The sequence below is a fragment of the Saccopteryx leptura genome, chromosome 3 (assembly GCF_036850995.1).
Source record: "Saccopteryx leptura isolate mSacLep1 chromosome 3, mSacLep1_pri_phased_curated, whole genome shotgun sequence".
Lineage (NCBI taxonomy): Eukaryota > Metazoa > Chordata > Mammalia > Chiroptera > Emballonuridae > Saccopteryx > Saccopteryx leptura.
In genome coordinates this window covers 335616049-335640797 of record NC_089505.1, presented here as the reverse complement: position 1 = coordinate 335640797, position 24749 = coordinate 335616049, and the positions used below count along the sequence as shown (strand labels likewise).

Below are 24749 nucleotides of genomic sequence, written 5' to 3'. Positions count from 1 at the left end.
AAACCAGATGAGCCCGTGCTCAAGCTGGCGACCTCGGGGTCTCGAACCTGGGTCCTTGGCATCCCAGTCCGACACTCTTTCCACTGCGCCACCGCCTGGTCAGGCTGAGGGTCCATTTTAAAGTATGACAATCTGAGCCCATCCTAAAATGTGGCAATTTTTAAAAAGAATGAAAAGGCCTCTTTGAAAGAGATTTTTCTAATGAAATATAGGAAAATGGGAATAGGGCATGAAAGTGAGAATAAGAGTGAGAGAACGAAATAATTTCAAAGGTTCTTTCTAGCTTTAACATATTATTGTTTTAGCTTTTTGTTGTCTTGTTACTTCTGAACTGTTAGGCTGTGGATCCTTAATAAATGCAAATCAATATAAAATTCTGTAATAATCTCTCTTGTTCACAGAATTTGACTTTAGATTTCAGCAATAAATGGTCTTTACAAATTTAAAATTATTAAATTTAGGGGGGAATCTAATTGAAGAGAAATCATGTAAGTTTATTACATAGTGAAATTTAAAATAATGCAAAAAGAAGAGTAACTATTAATAGACAAGTATAATTTGGATTAATGTTCATGAAGTTCCTTTATAGAACATTCTCTTCATACTGTTCTAGTCTCCAAAAATTATATGACACTACATCTTGACAACTTCTGTCAAAAGTAAAGTCATTATATAGCAGCTCTATATGGTCATACGAAAGATACCATAGAAGAATTAATTTAAGGTTAATGGTATATACACAATAAGGATGCATGAAGGGGTCAAATTACAATGGCGTAGGAAAAGGTTTGGGAGAGAGGGTGGCAAGAGGGAAGGAAATAAACGTTTCTTTAGTACTTTTTCTATGTAGCATAATTTGTTTAGTTTGCCAGGTTACACAACTGAATAGGCCACAAGACCATAGTGCACTGAATCCTGTTCACTGAGTGATGTCATTGCAGTAATTATTTTCTTTGTAATTAGACCTAATTATTGTGAAATGTAGCGAGGAGCCATCTACAATAAAAATCAAACAAGAATTCCCAGAAACATCCTTAGTACTGTAACTGCAAATGTCAAATGGTTGGGGGAAAACATAACCAATAATTATAAACAGAACTAGAGGGGAACGTGGGTAGTTAGTAGTACTTCAAACGCCTGCACTAGATGTTTGGGATGCATCCTTGGGAAATCCAGAGAATGGAATCAAATTGGATTGGTTGAGAAACAAGAAAGGCAAGCGAGGAGCGCCAGCTCAAAGGAAAGTACCCCTGGCTCTAGCACTGAGAGGCTCTGGCTTCTGCCTACGCCTGGCCCTCTCGCTCTTCCCGTCCCCATTCCTCTCACCCCCGCCTGCAGTAAGACCGGCTCCTCCCCGGACCCCCGACTCCGCCCACCCACCCAGCGCGCGGCTCCGCCCACTATCCCCGGACCGCCACCGGCCCCGCCCACCTCCCGGGACGGCGGCGGCCGCGGGGAGGCGGGGCGGGCCGGGAGGAGCCTCACTGCGAGCGGGAGGGGGATCCGCCGTGGAGTTACGGGAAAGTTGTTCCGAGTTCCTGGAGTTTCCCTCTGCGGTTGCCCGGGCTCGGCCGGCCGGTGCCCCGGTTCCTGTGCTCTGTTCGGCCCTCGGCGCCCACCAGGTCCCTCCTTCTGTCCCCGGCCGCCATGGAGCAGCCGCCAGCGCCCAAGAGGTAACGAGTGCGCGGAGCGAGAGAAAGGGGGAGCCGGCGCCGGTGGCCGCGGGGCGCGGGCCACTAGGCCTGGCCGGATCGTGACACCCTCCCGGACTGCGGGCCCGGAGCCGGGCACGCCGGCGGTCGCGGGGCAGGTCCAAGCGCCGGGTCGCGTCTGTCTTCGGGGCGAGGGGCTCGAGGGGGGGCGGAGCCGCTCGTGCCCGGCGCCAGCCTGGCCTGGCGCGCGTGCCAAGTCGGTGGGCAGCGCCGGGCTCCCCGCGGCCGCACTCCGGGGGTGGGGGCTGGGGGGTGGGCAGAGTTTTCCCTAGTGGCAAATTCACGAAGCCAGGGAGGTGTAAAAGTAGGAAATTTTTAGGCTTCTTACAATCATATAGGCTTTCTTGTCAAATGTTTTTCATAATGCCTTTTCTTTGGAGAAGGCAGGTTATTTATTAACAGTTTAAGGAATTAAATATTAATAGCTGCACAGTCTGGAAAAATGCACCGACAGGTGTTCCTCCTCTATCCCTTAAGTTCAAAAGTATTTATGGATGCAAGATACGAATCTGAAGTTAGAACTTCTCCCCCATATAATTTTTTTTAGCATGTAAAAATAGTGACACTTTGGTATTTACTGTTAGTTCATATTTTATCTTTGATATATTGGAAGTGTAAGAGTACACAGTAGGTACATTCAAACTAATATTTGAAATGATCTTGAGGAAGCTAAATCAACGCTGTCTATTGATGTAATAATGTGTATTTGTCCTCCCCACCCCCAAGAATGAATCAGTCAACTAACTGATGTTTTAAAAAATATTTAACTTTAGACTTTTATTTTTATATAAAATAAGGTACTAATTTCTCTCCCAGATAGTGCTGTTATGAAGATTAAAGAGTTTGTGTATTTTGATACCTAGAGAACTTTAGATGAAAGGTGGTGGATTCAAGAATATCAAATAATTAAAAAGGTAGGGGACTTTGTGAGCTATTGTGAATAGGGTGTGTAGACATGTGAGCCTTGAGGCCTGGAAACCATCTGTTCAGGTGTAAAAGGGGGGTTGTGGACGGGTTTTTAGAAAAGACCTCCTATCAGAGCCCTTGGTTAATTCTTTTCTGACATTTTATAAAGTATCTTGAATTCTAGTATTGATTGGGCATGCGTTTTAATACTAGAGAGGAAAATTGGAAACATTTTTTTTTCCTTTTATTGTTTTGGAGGGACTGTAAGGAGCACCCCTGAGCTAGGACTACAAGGTCAATTTGAACAACTCTGAGTTGAAATGGTAGCTGTCTCTGCTGATTAGCTGTACTCTAAATGATCAGTTTTGTTATGGGTAGAGAACACCTGCCCTTGCAGGGATGTTAGAGAACCTGGAGGGGTCAGTGCTAGATGTGGGTGGTATGTATCAGCACTGGTAACTTGCACTTTTTAATATAGTGGTTGCTCATTTCACAGATTTATCGGACTTATTTTTAGCTTTCTTCAGAGAGACCTAGTAATCCAGAAGATGCTTTTTTTTTTTTTATTTTATTTTTTTTAGTGAGAGAGAGAGATAGAGAGAGACAGTCAGGGACAGACAGGAAGGAAGAAAGATGGGAAGCATTAACTTTGTTGTTGAGGCTCTTTAGTTCATTGATTGCTCTCTCATGTGTGTGTTTTGGAGCAGCTGAGCTAGTGACTCCTTGCTCAAGCCAGCGACCTTTGGGCTCAAGCCAGCGACCATGGAGTCATGTCTATGATCCCACACTCAAGCTGGCAACCCTGCGCTCAACCTGGTGAGGCTGTGCTCAATTCGGACGAGCCCACACTCAAGCCTGCGACTTCAGTGTTTTGAACCTGGGTCCTCAGCATTCCAGGCCAATGCTCTATCCACTGCATCACTGCCTAGTCAGGCCAGAAGGCATTTCTAAAGAGCAAAAAATATGTGACAATTCTATATATTTGAATATCTCTTAATTTTTTTATAGCATTTTTATTTTCATAATACCATTTAATCCTTACAGCAACCCTGTTGAGTAGGTTAGATTACAGACATTAATCCTGTTTTATAGATGAGGACACTAAGAGAGTGCTGTGAGGGGGATAGCTGACAGTGAGTTTTGTGTTGTCCCCTGATAATGAATCATTACCGGATAATAATGAAATATAGCTACCATTTTTGAGGTCATAGTGTTTTCCAGAAACTTTATATATACATTCCTTTATTTTATTGTCTTAAGATATAAGATTCTTGGTTCTGCAACTTGCTATGCTAGTTCTAACTTTAATTTCTTTATCTGTAAAATGTGTTGTGACTATACGTGAAACACTTACCACAGTGCTCTATAATGTGTCAGTTATGTTAGTTGTTAGTTTGTTTTCCTTATTAAATGAAGCTAAGAGAGGTTAAATAACTTGCTCAGGTGGAGGATGTGCCAGAAACCTGGGTCTGATTGGCTGCAAAGGCTGTGTATTCCTCTCATTATGTACAGTGATGCCTCTTTTTGAAACTCTTGCTTGCTTTCTTAGCATTCCATAGTGTGGTAGCTATCTCTTTCCAGAATTTTCTGGTTTACATTTTTCCCCCCTTAATCTCTGTAAACATACCACTTGCTTTTCCCCCTTGAAAGCACTTCCTTAGGGCTCAGACATTTTATATACGTGGTCACGTTTGTGTTGCTGATGCTCAAGTCTGTATGATCTGCAGCTATTGCTCAGTTAGTATTTTTAATTTCGTCATGTAGATCCACTCTTTAATTATCCCATTTATGTAGTTTATCATGAGAACCTATCAAATGTTCCATCAAAAAGTCTGTGGATTCGGCCCTGGCCGGTTGGCTCAGCGGTGGAGCGTTGGCCTGGCGTGCGGGGGACCTGGGTTCGATTCCTGGCCAGGGCACATAGGAGAAGCGCCCATTTGCTTCTCCACCCCCCCCCCCCCCTTCCTCTCTGTCTCTCTCTTCCCCTCTCGCAGCCAAGGCTCCAATGGAGCAAAGATGGCCCGGCGCTGGGGATGGCTCCTTGGCCTCTGCCCCAGGCGCTGGAGTGGCTCTGGTCGGAAGACCAGAGGGGCAGAGCATCGCCCCCTGGTGGGCAGAGCATCGCCCCTGGTGGGTGTGCCGGGTGGATCCCGGTCCGGCGCATGCAGGAGTCTGTCTGACTGTCTCTCCCCGTTTCCAGCTTCGGAAAAATACAAAAAAAAAAAGAAAAAGTCTGTGGATTCATTACCCCTCCCCCCGCCATTGATTCCTAGTACTACTACCCTATTCCAGGGTTTTATGACCTTCATTCTCACTTGAGTTGCAGCAGTGCCTTCCAACTGGACACTGTAGTCCAGTGGTTTTTTAAATTTTTAGCAGCAGAAGGGCTTTGTTTGGAGTAGGGCAGGGTATCAGACCCTGTCCCCAGTGCCGTATCTCCTTCTGTTCCTCTTTGCTTTCCTACAGAATCTCATAATGATCACATTTGCTTGAGTTCATCCTGCACATGGCTTCTGATTTAGTGTGCTAAAACAGCACTTAAATCATGCTACTCATTTTGGAGGGGATTGAGGCACACTAATCAATTTAGTACCCAGGACTTCCACTTCCATCACTTAATCTCAGCCTTTAGCCACAGCCTTCTATTGCTAGTCTCCAGGATGATTCTGTTCTCCGGAAGTTTCCTTATTGTTCTTTATTTAGGTTGTAGGCTCTGGGTACCCTAAACATTGCCTTTGGTCATGCTTTTTCTTTAGAAAAATTTGTGTTATTTTTGACTATTAATCTGTGTTTTAATCTTTCTTCGAGGCTTGCTTCATAAAGTATTCTATTTGAGTACTTTCTAGTCTAAAGTATTTCTCTGTATTCTTAATATAATATCCATTTGAGTATATATGCCATGGTCATATTGTTTTTATTTTTTTAATTATAAACTTTTAGACATCTCAAAGATAATGGGAACTAATTTGATTAATACTTATGCATCACTACCCAGCATTGGAAATAAAATATCACTAATGCAGTTGAAGCCCTCTGTTCTCAATAATTGCATTTCCTCATCATCCCCCAAAAGGTTGTTATTGTCCTTAATTGGGTATTTGTCATCCTCATATATATTTTTATACTTTTAGCATGTTGTTCCTATATGTCTGATGTAGCATTAGGCCGAGGTGTTAGGCCCAGCTTTGTACTGATTTTGAAATTTGCTTCTTTGAACATCATTCTTCTCCTCTGGAAGTTGGAGATTCCAAAGTACAACCAGATCTGAGAATCCTTACTAGATGATCTTTAAGGCCCCTTTTACTGTCACGTTATTGATTTGCTCTTCCCAACAAGTTAAACATAGATAATAGATGTGGAAACCCATGTTGTTGACTTGAGATACCAGAATAGCTTTTATATTTCTGAAATTTCAGCCCTGGCTGGTTGGTTCAGTGGTAGAGTGTCATTGGCTGGAGTGTAGATGTCCCGGGTTTGATTCCCCGTCAGGGTACACAGGAGAAGTGACCATCTGCTTCTCCACCCCTGCCCCTCTCCCTTCTCTCTCTCTCTTTCCCTTCCGTGGCCATGGCTTGATTGGTTTGAGTGAGTTGGCCTTGGGCACTGAGGGTGGCTCTGTGGCCTTAGCCTCAGGCGCTAAAAGAAAATGGCTCAGTTGCTGGGCAATGGAGCAGTGGCTTCAGATGGGCAGAGTATCCCCCCCTAGTGGGCTTGCTGGGTGGATCCCGGTCCAGGTGCATTTGGGAGTCTGTCTCTCTGCCTCCCCTCCAATCACTAAAAAAAAAAAAAAAAAAAAGAAAAAAAGTAAAAAAGAAAAAAAAAACTTGTCAAATATTCTTAACAGGTCTGTCACAGAGGTCTTCAGAAGTCCTTATTACAATGAAGTCCCTTTGGGAATGTAAATCCATGAAATGGCTATTAATTTTAAACATTTCGTAGGGTGAGTTTATCAGAATCTTTTATAGGGGAACCTCTAGTTGAGAGAACAATGACCACAGAATAGGGAAATGGCCAAAATGTGAGCTCTTCACCAAGTAGAACATTCATAGAAAGGATAGTGGATCTTTATGATAGACAGCTGGTCAGCAATGAGAAGTCTATATAGTTCCTGGAGTGTAGGTGGTTATACAATGCTTGTCAAAGAGAGGACAGAAAATCATTGCTGGAAAGATATATTTTACTGGACAGACCTTGTTCCTCATACAATGGGATAAATAGTTGTTTAATAATCATCGATTAAAGTATATTTGAAGGAAAAGTTGGTGTGGAACAGTGAAAAACACTGGAGAGATAATAACAGAGTAAGTTACTGAAGCTTCAAGACATGAGGAAAGTTCTTTGATTTAAGCGGTAGTTGGATTTTGTGGTGATTTATTTATAAATGTGAGAAGGTAGTTTGGAGGAAGTAGAGATGAAGATTGAAAATGTTAGGAATACAAAGTACATTCACATAAATGAAAAGTGAAGGTTGTAAAACAACTTTTCATAATGGAAAGTGTTGCTAGGAATGAACAGATTATTAGCCACAAGATAGATTGTTATGGAATGAAAAGCAAAGGTAAAAGGATGAAGATATAGAAGTGTAAAGTAGAAAGTATTTGTATTATCCTTAGCATATAGAGCCCATATCAGCCCGTAGTATCAGTGGCCCTACCTAACCTTAGGCTAGAAATTAGGAATGGAGATAAAAAGTCAGCAGGGAACTTCCGACTCTCAGGAATTAAGTTGAGTGGGTCCAAGTAATAAACCAAATAAACAGAAATAGGGAATCAGGAAAACCATGAAGACATTGCAATGAGAAGAGGGGTGAATTTCATTTTAATGTTATATTTCTAATTCATGTGTTCCTGGAATGTTAGAAAGTAAAATTCTTGTATGCTTATTATCAGAGAGATTCTCAAAGCAAGGAGTTGTCTTTAAGAGGTGAACTCTAAGAACCCTAAGAAAGGTAAAGGCAGTAGCCTCAGTAGGAGGCCCTGAGGTAAGCTCCCAACTTCAGAGGCAGACAGTGGAGGAGGTGTTCCAAGGAGTTCAAGGGAAAAGAATTGAGCAAACAGAAACATCGACTTGCATTAATGACTTGTTCCTAAATCTTATGCTCCTTTTGGCTTTTCTTGGTTAATTTGGGGTTGCACCAACTCCATTGCAATTGATTTAGGCCCTATAGATGGGAATAATCAATTGGCTCTTCCTTGTTAGAGAAAGGGAGTGTGACAGACAAAATCTGGAGCAGTTCCGGGTGAGCAAACGTCAGTTACACATTAAGACAGTAGATAAACTCAGTTTTCAGTCAACTCTAGGCAATGATTAATTTATTCATTGTTCTTTAAGGGGCTGAGATTTTGGCATATATTAATACTGAATAATTTGTTAGAAAGATAAATAGTTAAACATTTATTGAGCATAGCTTGGTTGAAATTTGTTTTTCTGACATAGTCTAAATGCTCATTCCAGAAATGTGTATCAGAACAGCTTTAATGATAAAGAGCATTTCTTGTTTGGATTGTAAGGGGGGAAAAATCCTGAGAATTTAAATTTTCTCATTCCAATACATCTGTTGAGCTAGGGGTTTTGTCTCTTCAGGCTATCATATAATAGTGGCTTTCAGAATAGTTTTATTTTTTTATTATTTATTTGTTTATTTAAGTGAGAGGAGGAGAGATAGTGCGAGAGACTCCCGCATGCGCCCCAACCAGGATCCATCCTGCAACCCCTGTCTGAGGTCAATGCTCAAATCAACTGATTTATCCTCAGCTCCTGAGGCAGACGCCGGGCCAGTGGAGCTCTTCTCAGCACCCAGGGCCAATGCTCAAAGCAATTGAGCCACTGGCTGTGTGAGGGGAAGAGGGAGAAGGAGGAGAAGGAGGGGATAAAAGGGGGGGAGAGAAAGGGGAGAGAAGCAGATGGTCTCTTTTCTTGTGTGCCCTGACCAAGAATTGAACCTGGGATGTCCATACGCTGACCCACTGTCCAGGGCCTCAAAATATTAAAAAAAAAAAAAAAATTGATGACGCGACCCATTGCAGACCCATGTATATATAAAACTAAAATAGAAGTTTGATGAAATGTACTATGTATGATGGTTTGTAGCATTTTTCTATTTTCTGGTCTATTTCATTGAAAAATTGTTGGTCATGACCCACTGAATAATTCGCACTACCTATCAATGGGTTGTGATGCAGTTTGAAGAAAACACTCTTGCATATAGTACAGACAATCAGGAAGCCGACTTCATTTCCAACCCCATTGTGATACTTAAAAGCTTTATGATAACATTGCCAAAGGAATCCAGAGTGGTGTAATAACTTATATGTGCACTAGAGATTCTTTAAAGGGAATTCTTAAAAGGGAAAAAGTGAAAGGGACAGAGGAAACTACCATGTAAAAGCTACTGTATTGTGACCACTTTATACATGTCCAATTAAAGTATGGAAAAATGGAAAACAGTTAACTATGATGTCTGACAGAATTTACAAAGGAAAAGGTTGTTATGAGGCAAAAGTGCATTTGCCTTCTGGTGTAGAATGACCCACACACTGGAAACATCCAACTATAATTATGATGACCTCACTTTCTTACTTCTTACCAACTCCACCCTCTCTGACTACTAGAAGGTCTTTAGGTTTTTCTTCTAAAGAGAACATTTATACTATATTATAGAAATTTTCTTTTATTTGTCCCAAGCTCCTTTTTTATGATTTTATTTGAATTGCCTCATATGTTAGGATTATTCTAATCCTAAAAGGCTCTTTACCTCTTATAGCAAAGGTTCTATATTTGAGATGTCTTATGACTGCTTTTTCTACATAGAGTCTCAAGTTGAGTAAATGAAAGTAACAAATATATAAACACATGCATGCATATTAAAAATAAATTTATTGTTTCCATTGTTTGCTTATTAGCTGCAGATTACCTTCAACTTCTTAAAAGTATGTCAGAGTATATATCCTGAAAAACGACTCTGTAACAAAATGAGAATTATAGAAAGCTGTTAGTATACCAGATATCTTAGTAAAGAGTACATTTTTTCAGATATTTGCTATATCTTGATGTAATATATTTGTATCTCTAGAAACACACAAAGACACACACATATAAAACTGGGGAAATTGTTGAGCTTATGTGATTCCAAGGATGAGGTAGTTTCTGTATTCAAACTGTAGAATATTATTCTGTCCAAATCATCTTTTCATTTTTAGGATGTTAGGTTTTTTGAAATCATGGGACCTACAGTCGTATAATTAGAAAGAAGTGCAAGTTAAAATGATTTTTGTAGTTTCTGTTAACATTTTATATATTTGAGGAAAGTGTAAATGAAAGATAGTGGCAGCTAATTTCCTTGACTCTCTCTAGCTACATGCTCTCTTCTATTTGTGTTGAGTTGTCCCATTATCATGTTTATTTCTAAAAACTGACTTTTTTTTTTTTTTTTTTCCCAGAGACAGAGAGTCAGAGAGAGGGATAGACAGGCAGGAACGGAGAGATGAGAAACATCAATCATTAGTTTTTCATTGCACATTGCGACACCTTAGTTGTTCATTGATTGCTTTCTCATATGTGCCTTGACTGCGGGCCTTCAGCAGACTGAGTAACCCCATGCTCGAGCCAGCAACCTTGGGTCCAAGCTGGTGAGCCTTGCTCAAACCAGATGAGTCCACGCTCAAGCTGGCAACCTCGGGGTCTCGAACCTGGGTCCTCTGCATCCCAGTTAGATGCTCTATCCACTGCGCCACCGCCTGGTTAGGCAAAAAACTGACTTTCTTTACTCACTGATTGCTCATGGAAGAAATTGATGTCAGCCTTGAGTTCATTCATTTTGCTCATTTATTCATATAATCAAATGCCAGTGCTGCGAACACTGTTGAATGAAATAGATGGGATCTTTGCCCTCATAGAACATAAAATTTAGTTGGGGTTGAGCTGAGAAGGTTAGAAGTAGCATGTATTGATAGAGAAAAACAATGAAAGCTGCTTACTAGGAAAGTTGATGGGAGCTTCTCTGAAAAGGTAATATTTAAGCTGTGACATGAGGTTGAGAATTTATTCATATGAGTAGCCAGAAAGAGTATTCCAGATAGAGGTAAACACTATAAGAAGACCAGGAGGTGGGAAAATGTATAATGTGTGGGAGGAATTGAAATGAGGGCACTGTGGTTGGGTTATGGAAAGGAAGAAAGTGGATGGAGATGAGGTCAGAGAGATGGGTAGGGATTCAGTGATGCAGGTCATGGAAAGGAATTTGGATTTAAGTCAGAGTGTGGTGGGCTGCCATTAAAGAGTTTTAAGCAGAATTTTAAGCAGTTTATGTTTTTAAAAGGTCATTCTGGTTGCTTTGGTGGAATAGTTTGTAGAAGGTTAAGAATAAAAGCAAGTACAAAGTGAAAAAATAGGGAGACAAAAGAAATATACCCCAAATGAAAGAACAAGAGAAAGCCCCAGAAAATGAATTGAAATAGAAGCAATCAAAATGCCAGATGCAGAGTTCAAAACATTGGTTACAAGGATGCTCAAGAACCTTAAAGGAAGAATGGATGATCTCAGTGAGAACTTAAAGAGACAGAAGCATTTAAAAGGACATAGAAACCATAAAAAAGAACCAGTCAGAAATGAAGAATGCAATATCTGAAATGAAGATACACTAGAAGGAATCAACCACAGGTTAGATGGAGCAGAGGATTGAACTAGCGATTTAGAGGACAAGGTAACAGGAAGCACCCAAGCAGAGCAGCGAAAAGAAAACAGATAAGAAAACTGAGGAAAGTCTAAGAGACCTCTGGGACAACATCAAACATAACAACTTGAGCTAGCGATTTAGAGGACAAGATAACAGGAAGCACCTAAGCAGAGCAGCAAAAAGAAAACAGATAAGAAAACTGAGGAAAGTATAAGAGACCTCTGGGAGAACATCAAGTGTTAACAATATCTGCATATAGGGATACCAGGAGAAGAAGAGAGTGAATAAAGGAGAGAGAACCTGTTTGAAGAAATAATGGCTAAAAATTTGTAAAAAGACACACAAGTTCAGGAAGCACAGAGAATCCAAATCAAGATAAACCCAAAGAGGCCCATACCAAGACACATCATAATTAAAATGCCAGAGATTAAAGACAGAGAGAATCTTAAAAGATGCAAGAGAAAAGCAAATCAATTAGTTATCTACAAAGGAGCCCCAATAAGGCTGTCAGATGATTTCTTAGCAGAAACACTTCAGGCCAGAGAGATAGGCAGGAAGTACTCAAAGTGACAAAAAGCAAGGACCTACAACCAAGACTGCTCTATTTAGCAAGGCTATAATTTAAAATTAAGGGAGAAATAAAGAGCTTCCCAGACTTAAAAAAAAAAAAAGTGAAAGGAGTTCATTATTACCAAACAAGTATTTTTTCTTTTTTAAAGAGCGGGAGAGATAGGGACAGACACACAGGAAGGGAAAGAGATGAGAAGCATCAACTCGTACTGTGGCACTTTAGTTGTTTATTCATTGTTTTCTCATGTGTGCCTTGACTGGGGAGCTCTTGCTGAGCCAGTGACCCCTTGCTCAAGCCAGTGACCTTTGGGCTCTGGCCAGCGACTGTGGGGTCATGTCTATGATCCCATGCTCAAGCTGGCAACCCTTGTTCAAGCCAGATGAGCCCATGCTCAAGCCGATGTCTTCAGGGTTTTGAACCTGGGTTCTCAGCGTCCCAGGTCAATGCTCTATCCACTGTGCCACTTCCTGGTCAGGCACCACCAAACCAGTATTGCAAGAAATGTTAAAGGGCCTGCTATAAGAAGAAGAAAGGAAAAAAGAAATCAAGAGAAAGAGGATTATAGGTTTAAAGAATAAAATGGCAATAAATAAGTACATATCAATTATAACCTTAAATGTAAATGGGTGGATAAGAAAACATGATCCATATATATATGCTGTCTACAAGAGTCCCATCTTAGAACAAAAACTACACATAGACTAAAAGTTAAGGGATGGAAAAAAATATTCCATGCAAATGGAAATGAAAAAATATGGGGTAAGAATACTTTCTATATCTGACAAAATAGACTTTAAAACAAAGGCCATAACAAGAGACAAGGAAGGTCACTAACTACATAATGCTAACGGGATTGATTCAACAAAAGGATATAACCCTTGTAAATACACTACTCACAAAAATTAGGGGATAATTTATTGCTTCATATTCATTTTGAAATATCCCCTAATTTTTGTGAACAGTATATATGTGTACCTAACATAGGTGCACTTAAATGTATAAAGAAACTCTTGGACATTAAAGGAGAGATTGACAGCAGTGTAGTCTTTGTGGGGGATTTTAGTACCTCACTGTCATCAATGGATAGATCGTCCAGACAAAAAAATCAACAAGGCAACAGCAACCTTAGAAAACACAGTAGATCACATGGATTTTATTGATATTTACGGAACACTTCATCCCAAAGCAGCAGAATATACATTCTTCTGAAGTGCACATGGGACTTTTGAAAACTCAAAATCTTTGAAAGATAGACTGCATGTTAGGACACAAAATAAGTCCTGACTAATTTAAGAATATTGAAATTATATCATGCATCTTCTCTGACCACAATGGTATGAAACTAGAAATCAACTACAATAAAAAATAAAAAACTCAGAGTAATGGCGGGGTAGGAAGCGATACCGATAAATCTTCCCCAAAACTCAACAAGATCTTCAACCAGAAACAGAAAAACCTATACTTGGAGCTTCCAGATGCTTCGCAATACACCCAAAGGTATGATTGAGTGAAAAATTGGCTAAATATATAACCAAACCCCGAAGGAAATAGGGAGTAAGAAATGCTCCGCCTTCCTCACTAACCTAAACAGGGCGGCTTTCTCTGGTAACTGTGAATATAGAAACTGAGGCAGGCAAAGGGGGCGAATACAAACGGCCGAACCAGGCTGTGGCACGGAGATCCAAGCCGAGGAAAATCTGATCCTGTGGCAACCCGGGCAATACAAGCTAACACTCGCGCCAAACCCAAACAAAGAAAGACAAGCGGCGCGGCCATTTTACCCGGTCTCCTGGTTGGTGCGCAGTTAGTGGGCGAGAGATTTCTTCCTAGGCCCCGGGAGTCAGTGCCCGTGTTGCCCCACGGAGAGGCAGGGTCAGAGGCCTTTCTGTGGGCCGAGGGCAGAGTCTCTGGGCAGCCCCAGCGCCCTGGGAAAGCCACGCACGGGAGGGAGTGAGAACTAATTCCAATGGTGGAGATTTTCCTTGCCGAGGGTGTTTCACTCAGAGGGAAAGCGGCCGGCCTCATATCCTGGTTTGCGCGCGCAGATAAGGAGTGAGCGATTCCTCCGAGTGCCTCAGCAGTGCGCGCCCGTGTCATCGCACAGAGGAGCAGAGTCAGGGGCCTTTGTGTGGGCCAAAGCGGAATCTCGGGCCGCCCCAGCGCCTTGCAAAAGCCGCGCACGGGGACGGAGCGAGACTCAATTCCAGCGCTGCAACTTTTCCCTGCGGTCGGGGGTTTCACTCAGAGCGTGAGACTGCTGGCCGGATATCCTGGTCTGCGCGCGCAGCCAGTGAGTGAGAGTTTTCTCCAAGCGCCCCGGAAGTGGGCACCCGCTTGTGTTACCGGACAGAGTGGCAGAGCCAGAGGTCTGTGAGTGGGTGGAAAGCCCGCCTGATTATGCTAGCAGCTCTGACTGACTGAGCCTTACCCAGAGCCCTGTGCTGAGTGGAAATAGAGTGGGGAGTTGCCAGCTCTTTGAGCCTCTTACTATCCAGGCAGAGGCAGCAGCAACCCCATAGCTGGATTATCAGGCTACTAATTGAGGAAGGAAAGACTAGGAGAAAGGCTCCAGGAACACGGACTCTCTCACTGTCGGAGCCTATAAATGCTAATAGCCTCGACTGCCAACGAGACTAAAGCACAATACATGACATTGCCATAGAGACTTATCAACTGCAAACCTCCACCTGAGCGTGGCAAAGGGGCAAAACCCGGGGTACAGAGTCACCGACCAGGAAGAGGGAGAGAAAAGAAAAAGCAAGAAGATAACCTCTCAAAATCAAGAATAATCTGCAGACTTTATAACCTATCCCATTTTATTATATTTGTTCATTTGTTTCTCTTATCTTCATTCTTGATACTTTTTTTTTTCCTCCTCCAATTTGGCCGATTAACTCTCTACCGGTCTTACTCTCTCCTCTCCTTGAACTACACTACCCATAAGTGTTACATCTCCCATTATCTTTTCTCTTCTCTTCCTTTCTCTCTATGAGGGTTGCACTCCAAAACCCTTAACTCTCTCTCTCTCTCTCTCCTTTCTTTTTTCTTCTTTTAGTGGTTCCCTCTTTTTTTTTTTTTTCTCTCTCTCTTTCTTTTCTCCCTCTATATTAGTTTCTTCCTTTTTCCTTTACATCTCCTCTCATTCAAACCTCAATAACAAACAAATTATCTTATCTGGGACTCAAACTTATGTTTGTGGCATTTTGGGGGGTTTTTACTTCACCTTTTTAACTCACTAGCAGTGCTCCCATCCCTGGCTCTCCATATTATCTAGTTCTTGTTCCACTAAATACAATAGTAATTTTTTAATTTGTCCCCCCATTTTTCCGTTTTCCTCTTAATCCTCTCATCATAACTCTTAGACAACCAACACCTAAAAGCAAATCATTTTATTCTTGACCCAAATTTTTTCCTTATTTGCTTTTTGTGGGTCCATACGCTCTTTTTTTTCTTTTTTCTTTCTTTTTTTTTTTTTTTTTTTGCCCCTTTATTACTTTTCCCCAATTCAGGCCCTCCATCACAGGCATTGTTTGTTATAATTCACAGTCCACCACAAGATTTTATCAAGAAAGAGGGGAGAGGAGAGGAGAGGAAAAAAGGAGGGGGGGAATAATTTCCTTTTTTTTTTTTTTTTTAAATTTTTATTTTATTTTATTTTTCTTTATTTCATTATTAATTTTTTTTTTAAAAAAACAACTCTTTTCGATTTTTTTTTTATTATTTTTTGAAACTTTTTATTCTTTATTAAATCTCATTAATACTATCAACAAAACCACCCTCAGATGCCATTAAGGAAGAGAAAATCGAATATCATGGATACAAAAGAAAGAGAGGTAACACAGCTAGATGAGGAAAAATCTATGGAGAAAAAATTTAATATATTGGAAACCTTGGAGCTAAATGACAGAGAATTCAAGATAGAAATCCTAAAAATCCTCCAAGATATACAAGAAAACACAGAAAGGCAATTTAGGGAGCTCAGAAAACAACTCAATGAACACAAAGAATATATGTCCAAGGAAATTGAAACTATAAAAACAAATCAAACAGAGATGAAAAACTCAATTCACGAGCTGAAAAACGAAGTAACAAGCTTAGCTAATAGAACAGGTCAGATAGAAGAGAGGATTAGTGAAATAGAAGACAAGCAACTTGAGGCACAACAGAGAGAAGAAGAAAGAGACTCAAAAATTAAAAAAAATGAGATAGCCCTACAAGAATTATCTGACTCCATCAAAAAGAATAACATAAGAATAATAGGTATATCAGAGGGAGAAGAGAGAGAAAATGGAATGGAGAACATACTCAAACAAATAATAGATGAGAACTTCCCAAGCCTGTGGAAAGAACTAAAGCCTCAAGTTCAAGAAGCAAACAGAACTCCAAGTTTTCTTAACCCCAACAAACCTACTCCAAGGCATATCATAATGAAATTGACACAAACCAACAGCAAAGAAAAAATTCTCAAGGCAGCCAGGGAAAAGAAGAATACAACATATAAAGGAAGGCCCATTAGATTATCATCAGATTTCTCAGCAGAAACTCTACAAGCTAGAAGAGAGTGGACCCCAATATTTAAAGTCCTGAAAGAGAGGAACTTTCAGCCACGAATACTATACCCATCAAAGCTATCCTTCAAATATGAAGGAGAAATAAAAACATTCACAGATACAGAAAAGATGAGGGAATTTATCATCAGAAAACCCCCACTCCAGGAATTACTAAAGGGGGTTCTCCAATCAGATACAAAGAACAAAAAAAAACAGAGCCACAAGTAAAAGCTCCAAGAAGAACACAATAAAACCAAATTTAAACTGTGACAACAACAAAAAGAAAGAGGGGGAGAAGATGGAGATTAACAGTAGCAAAGGACGATGGAGTGCAAAAGTACTCACAAAATAGTTCGCTACAATGAACAGGGTAGGGACCCTTTTCATTATTCAAAGGTAACCACCATTGAAAAAACCACCACAGAAGCACATGAGATAAAAAAGATAGCAACAGTGGAAAGATGTATGGAATACAACCAAATAAAAACGAAAGATAGAAAAACAAAAGAGAAGGATCAAACAAGACACAAAACTAACAGAAAGCAAGATATAAAATGGCAATAGGGAACTCACAAGTATCAATAATTACACTAAATGTAAACGGATTAAACTCACCAATAAAAAGGCACAGAGTAGCAGAATGGATTAAAAAAGAAAATCCAACTGTATGCTGCCTACAGGAAACTCATCTAAGTAACAAGGATAAAAACAAATTCAAAGTGAAAGGCTGGAAAACAATACTCCAAGCAAATAACATCCAAAAAAAAGCAGGTGTAGCAATACTCATATCGGATAATGCTGACTACAAGACAGGAAAAGTACTCAGAGACAAAAATGGCCATTTCATAATGGCTAAGGGGACACTGAATCAAGAAGACATAACAATTCTTAATATATATGCACCAAACCAAGGAGCACCAAAATATATAAGACAGCTACTTATTGATCTTAAAACAAAAACTGACAAAAATACAATCATACTTGGAGACCTCAATACACTGCTGACGGCTCTAGATCGGTCATCCAAACAGAGAATCAACAAAGACATAGTGGCCTTAAACAAAACACTAGAGCACCTGGATATGATAGACATCTACAGGACATTTCATCCCAAAGTGACTGAGTATACATTTTTCTCCAGTGTACATGGATCATTCTCAAGAATTGACCATATGTTGGGCCACAAAAACAACATCAGCAAATTCAGAAAAATTGAAGTTGTACCAAGCATATTTTCTGATCATAAAGCCTTGAAACTAGAATTCAACTGCAAAAAAGAGGAAAAAAATCCCACAAAAATGTGGAAACTAAACAACATACTTTTAAAAAATGAATGGGTCAAAGAAGAAATAAGTGCAGAGATCAAAAGATATATACAGACTAATGAAAATGACAATACGACATATCAGAATCTATGGGATGCAGCAAAAGCAGTGATAAGAGGGAAGTTCATATCACTTCAGGCATATATGAACAAACAAGAGAGAGCCCAAGTGAACCACTTAACTTCCCACCTTAAGGAACTAGAAAAAGAAGAACAAAGACAACCCAAAACCAGCCGAAGAAAGGAGATAATAAAAATCAGAGCAGAAATAAATGAATTAGAGAACAGAAAAACTATAGAAAAAATTAATAGAACAAGGAGCTGGTTCTTTGAAAAGATCAACAAAATTGACAAACCCTTGGCAAGACTTACCAAGGAAAAAAGAGAAAGAACTCATATAAACAAAATCCAAAATGAAAGAGGAGAAATCACCACGGACACCGTAGATATACAAAGAATTATTGTAGAATACTATGAAAAACTTTATGCTACTAAATTCAACAACCTAGAAGAAATGGATAAATTCCTAGAAAAATACAACCTTCCTAGACTGAGTCAAGAAGAAGCAGAAAGCCTAAACAGACCTATCAGTAGAGAAGAAATAGAAAAAACCATTAAAAACCTCCCCAAAAATAAAAGTCCAGGCCCTGACGGCTATACCAGCGAATTTTATCAAACATTCAAAGAAGACTTGGTTCCTATTCTACTCAAAGTCTTCCAAAAAATTGAAGAAGAAGCAATACTTCCAAACACATTTTACGAAGCCAACATAACCCTCATACCAAAACCAGGCAAGGATGGCACAAAAAAAGAAAACTACAGACCAATATCTCTAATGAATACAGATGCTAAAATACTAAACAAAATACTAGCAAATCGAATACAACAACATATTAAAAAAATAATACATCATGATCAAGTGGGATTCATCCCAGAATCTCAAGGATGGTTCAACATACGTAAAACGGTTAATGTAATACACCATATCAACAAAACAAAGAACAAAAACCACATGATCTTATCAATAGACGCAGAAAAGGCTTTCGATAAAATACAACACAATTTTATGTTTAAGACTCTCAACAAAATGGGTATAGAAGGAAAATATCTCAACATGATAAAGGCCATATATGATAAACCATCAGCTAACATCATATTAAATGGCACTAAACTGAAGGCTTTCCCCCTTAAATCAGGAACAAGACAGGGTTGTCCACTCTCTCCACTCTTATTTAATGTGGTACTAGAGGTTCTAGCCAGAGCAATCAGACAAGACAAAGAAATAAAAGGCATCCATATCGGAAAAGAAGAAGTAAAGGTATCACTTTTTGCAGATGATATGATACTATACATCGAAAACCCCAAAGAATCCACAAAAAGACTACTAGAAACAATAAGCCAATACAGTAAGGTCGCAGGATACAAAATTAACATACAGAAGTCAATAGCCTTTCTATATGTCAACAGTGAAACAACTGAGAAGGAACTCAAAAGAATAATCCCCTTCACGATTGCAACAAAAAAAATAAAATACTTAGGAATAAACATAACAAAGAATGTAAAGGACTTATATTATGAAAACTATAAACCATTGTTAAGGGAATTCGAAAAAGATATAATTAGATGGAAGAATATACCTTGTTCTTGGCTAGGAAGAATAAATATAATCAAGATGGCTATATTACCCAAAGCAATATACAAATTTAATGCAATTCCCATCAAACTTCCAATGACATTTTTTAAAGAAATAGAGCAAAAAATCATCAGATTTATATGGAACTATAAAAAACCCCGAATAGCCAAAGCAATCCTAAAGAAAAAGAATGAAGCTGGGGGCATTTCAATACCTGACTTCAAACTCTATTATAGGGCCACGACAATCAAAACAGCATGGTATTGGCAGAAAAATAGACACTCAGACCAATGGAACAGAATAGAAAGTCCAGAAATAAAACCACATATATATAGTCAAATAATTTTTGATAAAGGGGCCAACAACACACAATGGAGAAAAGAAAGCCTCTTCAATAAATGGTGCTGGGAAAACTGGAAAGCCACATGCAAAAGAATGAAACTGGACTACAGTCTCTCCCCCTGTACAAAAATTAACTCAAAATGGATCAAAGATCTAAACATAAGACCTGAAACAATTAAGTACATAGAAGAAGACATAGGTACTCAACTCAGGGACCTGGGTTTTAAAGAGCATTTTATGAATTTGACTCCAATGGCAAGAGAAGTGAAGGCAAAAATTAATGAATGGGACTACATCAGACTAAGAAGTTTTTGCTCAGCAAGAGAAACTGATAACAAAATAAACAGAAAGCCAACTAAATGGGAAATGATTTTTTCAAACGACACCTCAGATAAGGGCCTAATATCCAAAATATACAAAGAACTCATAAAACTCAACAACAAACAAACAATCCAATAAAAAAATGGGAAGAGGATATGAATAGACACTTCTCCCAGGAAGAAATACAAATGGCCAACAGATATATGAAAAGATGCTCATCTTCTTTAGCTATTAGAGAAATGCAAATCAAAACGGCAATGAGATACCACCTCACACCTGTTCGATTAGCTGTTATTAGCAAGTCAGGTAACAGCAAATGTTGGAGAGGCTGTGGAGAAAAAGGAACCCTCATACACTGTTGGTGGGAATGTAAAGTAGTACAACCATTATGGAAGAAAGTATGGTGGTTCCTCAAAAAACTGAAAATAGAACTACCTTATGACCCAGCAATCCCTCTACTGGGTATATATCCCAAAAACTCAGAAACATTGATACGTAAAGACACATGCAGCCCCATGTTTATTGCAGCATTGTTCACAGTGGCCAGGACATGGAAACAACCAAAAAGCCCATCAATAGATGACTGGATAAAGAAGATGTGGCACATATACACTATGGAATACTACTCAGCCATAAGAAATGATGACATCGGAACATTTACAGCAAAATGGTGGGATCTTGATAACATGATACGAAGCGAAATAAGTAAATCAGAAAAAAACAGGAACTGTATTATTCCATACGTAGGTGGGACATAATAGTGAAACTAAGAGACATTGATAAGAGTGTGGTGGTTACGGGGGGGAGGGGGGAATGGGAGAGGGATAGGGGGTGGGGAGGGGCACAAAGAAAACAAGATAGAAGGTGACAGAGGACAGTCTGACTTTGGGTGGTGGGTATGCAACATAATTGAACGACAAGATAACCTGGACTTGTTATCTTTGAATATATGTATCCTGATTTATTGATGTCACCCCATTAAAAAAATAAAATTATATATATAAAAAAAAAAAAAACAAACAAAAAACTGAGAAACACTTAAACACATGGAGGTAAAATAGCATGTTATAAAACAATGAATGGTTAACAATGAAATTAACCCTTTGAGTAGTATGGACATTCATGTACGTCAGGGGTCCCCAAACTACGGCCCGTGGGCCACATGTGGCCCCCTGAGGCCATTTATCCGGCCCCTGCCGTACTTCCGGAAGGGGCACCTCTTTCATTGGTGGTCAGTGAGAGGAGCATAGTTCCCATTGAAATACTGGTCAGTTTGTTGATTTAAATTTACTTGTTCTTTATTTTAAATATTATATTTGTTCCCGTTTTTTGTTTTTTTTTTACTTTAAAATAAGATATGTGCAGTGTGCATAGGGATTTGTTCATAGTTTTTTTTATAGTCCGGCCCTCCAATGGTCTGAGGGACAGTGAACTGGCCCCCTGTGTAAAAAGTTTGGGGATCCCTGATGTACGTCCTTGTGCCTCCTGACCATCCAGAGTATGATCATACAACAATTTTTATTTTAAAAATGTGTAAGGCAACATTAAAAAAAGGCAAATGTATGTTCTTATTTCCATAAATTGGTTATCAGACAAACATAATTTAAAGTTAATAAAACTGTAACTAGAACTGATTTCATTTTTTGAAAAAATTACTCCTGGGGGTTAGTGAGCACGAAAAAAACTTGCTACTCAATGGGTTAAAGAAGAAGTAAAAAATTACCTGGAAACAAATGAAAATGAACACACAACAACCCCAAATCTATAGGACAGAGTGAAAGGAGTCCCAAGAGGGAACTTCATAGCATTACAGCCCCATCTCAAGAAGCAAGAAAAATCTCAAATAAAAAAATCTAACCCTACACATAAAAGACCTAGAAAAAGAACAACAAACAAAGCCCAGAATAAGTAGAAGGAAATAAAAATAAAGAGCAGAGTGGGAATAAATAACATAGAGACTAAAAAGACAATACAAAAGATCAATGAAACGAAGAGCTCATTCTTTGAAAAGGTAATTAAGATTGACAAACCTTTAACCAGATACATCAAGAATAAAAGAGAGAGGATCCAGATAAAATCAGGAATGAAAGAGGAGAAGTAACAACTGACATCACAGAAAAACAAAGGGTTGTAACAAAATATTATGAACAACTATATGCCACCAAATTGGACATCCTGAATGAAAAGGATAAATTCCTAGAAATATATAATCTTCTCAAACTGAATTATGAAGAATCAGAAAGCCTGAATAGACCTGTTACAGCTAATGAAATTGAAACAGTAGGCCCTGGCTAGTTGGCTCAGTGGTAAAGTGTTGGCTCGGCATATGGAAATCCTGGGTTCAATTCCTGGTCAGGGCACACAGAAGTCACCATCTGCTTCTCCACTCCTCCTTCCTCTTCTCTCTTTCCTTTCTCTTTCTCTCTTTCTTTCTCCTCCCACTCTCTTCTCCTGCAGCCACGGCTCAAATGGTTTGAGCAGGTTGGCCCCGGGTACTGTGGATGGCTCCATGGCCTTGTCTCAGGTACTAAAATATAGCTTGGTTGCTGAACAATGGAGCAGTGGACCCAGATGGGCAGAATATTGCCCCATAGAGGGCTTGCCAGTGGATCCTGGTTGGGGCACATGTGGGAGTCTGTCTCTGTCTCCCCGCCTCTCACTTAATAAAAAACAAACAAAAAAAATGGAAACAGTAATAAAAAAAAAAAACTCCCAGCAAACAAAAGTTCTGGACTAGATGGCTTCATAGGAGAATTTTACTAAACATTTAATGAACAACTAACATGTGTCCTTCTCAAACTATTTAAAAAATTAAGGAGGCTCATTTTATGAGTCTAGCATTATCCTAATTCCAAAACCAGACAGACACTATAGGCCAATATCCCTGATGAACATAGATGCTAAAATCCTCAACAAAATAGTAGTTAACTGGATTGAGCAATACATTAAAAAGAACATACACCTATGATCAAGTGGGATTTATTCTGGGGATGTAAGGTTGGTACAATATTTGCAAAGCAATAAATGTGACACATCATATAAACCAGAGGTCCCCAAACTTTTTACACAGGGGGCCAGTTCACTGTCTCTCAGACCATTGGAGGGCCGGACTATAAAAAAAACTATGAACAAATCCTTATGCACACTGCACATATCTTATTTTAAAGTAAAAAAACAAAACAAAATAGGAACAAATACAATATTTAAAATAAAGAACAAAAAAATAAATAAATAAAATAAAAAACAAGTAAATTTAAATCAACAAACTGACCAGTATTTCAATGGGAACTATGGGCCTGCTTTTGGCTAATAATGAGATGGTCAATGTGCTCCTCTCACTGACCACCAATGAAAGAGGTGCCCCTTCCAGAAGTGTGGCAGGGGCCGGATAAATGGCCTCAGGGGGCCGCATGTGGCCCGCGGGCCGTAGTTTGGGGACCCCTGATATAAACAAAAGGAGGGATAAAGATCACATGCTCATATCAGTCAGTGCAGAAAAATAATTTGATAATACCCAACACTCATTTATGAGAAAAACTCTCAGTGAAGTGGGAATAGAAGAATTATACCTCAACATAATTAAGGCTATATATGACAAACCTACCACCAGCATCATACTCAGTGGGCAAAAACTTAAAAGCTTTCTGCTTAAGATCAGAAACAAGACAAGAGATGTCCACTTTCACCACTCTTATTCACCATAGTACTGGAAGTCCTAGCTATAGCAATCAGACAAGAAATAAAAGGAATCCAAATTGGAAAGGGGGAAGTAAAACTGTCATTATTTGCTGATGCTATATTGTACATAGAAAACCCTAAAGACTCTACCTAAAAACTACTAGATCTAATAAGTGAATTTGACAAAGTAGCAGGATACAGAATTAACATTCAGAAATCACTGGCTTTTTATATACCAATACTGAACCATCAGAAAGAGAAATTAAGGAAACAATTACATTTGCTATTGTAACAACAACAAAAATATAAGGTACCTAGCAATAAGTTTAATCAAGGAGATAAAAGACCTGTACTTGGAAAATTAAAGGACATTGAAGAAAGAAACGGAAGAAGATACAAATAAGTGGAAGCATGTATACTGTGTTCATGGATTGGAAGAATGAATATCATTAAAATGTTAATAGTGCTTGCCTGACCAGAAGGTGGCGCAGTGGATAGTGCTTCAGACTGGGATACAGAGGACCTAGGTTTGAAACCCTGAGGTTGCCTGCCGCCTTGAGTGTGGGCTCATCTGGTTTGAGCACAGCTCACCAGCTTAAACCCAAGGTTGCTGGCTTGAGCAAGGGGTCACTCACTCTGCTGTAGCCCCCCCCCCCCCCAGTCAAGGCACATATGAGAAAGCAATCAATGAACAACTAAGGTGCTGTGACGAAAAATTGATGCTTCTCATCTCTCTCCCTTCCTGTCTGTCTGTCCCTCTCTCTGTCTCTGTCACAAAAACAAAACAAAACGAAACCAACAAACAAAAAACTGCTCAAAACAATCTGTAGATTTAATGCAATTCCTATTAAAATACCAATGGCATATTTCACAGATCTAGAACAAATATTCAAAAAATTTATATGGAACTATAAAAGACCTAGAATAGCCCCAGAAATCTCGGGAAAGAAGAACAAAGTTGGAGGTATCACACTTCCTGATATTCAGTTATACTACAAGGCCATTATAATAAAAACAGCCAGTACTGGCATAAGAAGA

The 24749-nt window shown here is 39.4% G+C and overlaps 1 protein-coding gene across 1 annotated transcript in view; it reads left to right on the top strand.

The window, feature by feature from the left end:
- Positions 1–1442: 1442 nt before the first annotated feature.
- STK3 (serine/threonine kinase 3) overlaps positions 1443–24749 on the top strand; it is a 374136-nt gene continuing 350829 nt past the window's right edge. Inside the window, exon 1 of the mRNA XM_066379205.1 lies at positions 1443–1673. Coding sequence (XP_066235302.1) covers positions 1648–1673 — 26 coding nt within the window. The 5' untranslated portion in view covers positions 1443–1647. The remainder of the gene's footprint in view (positions 1674–24749) is intronic.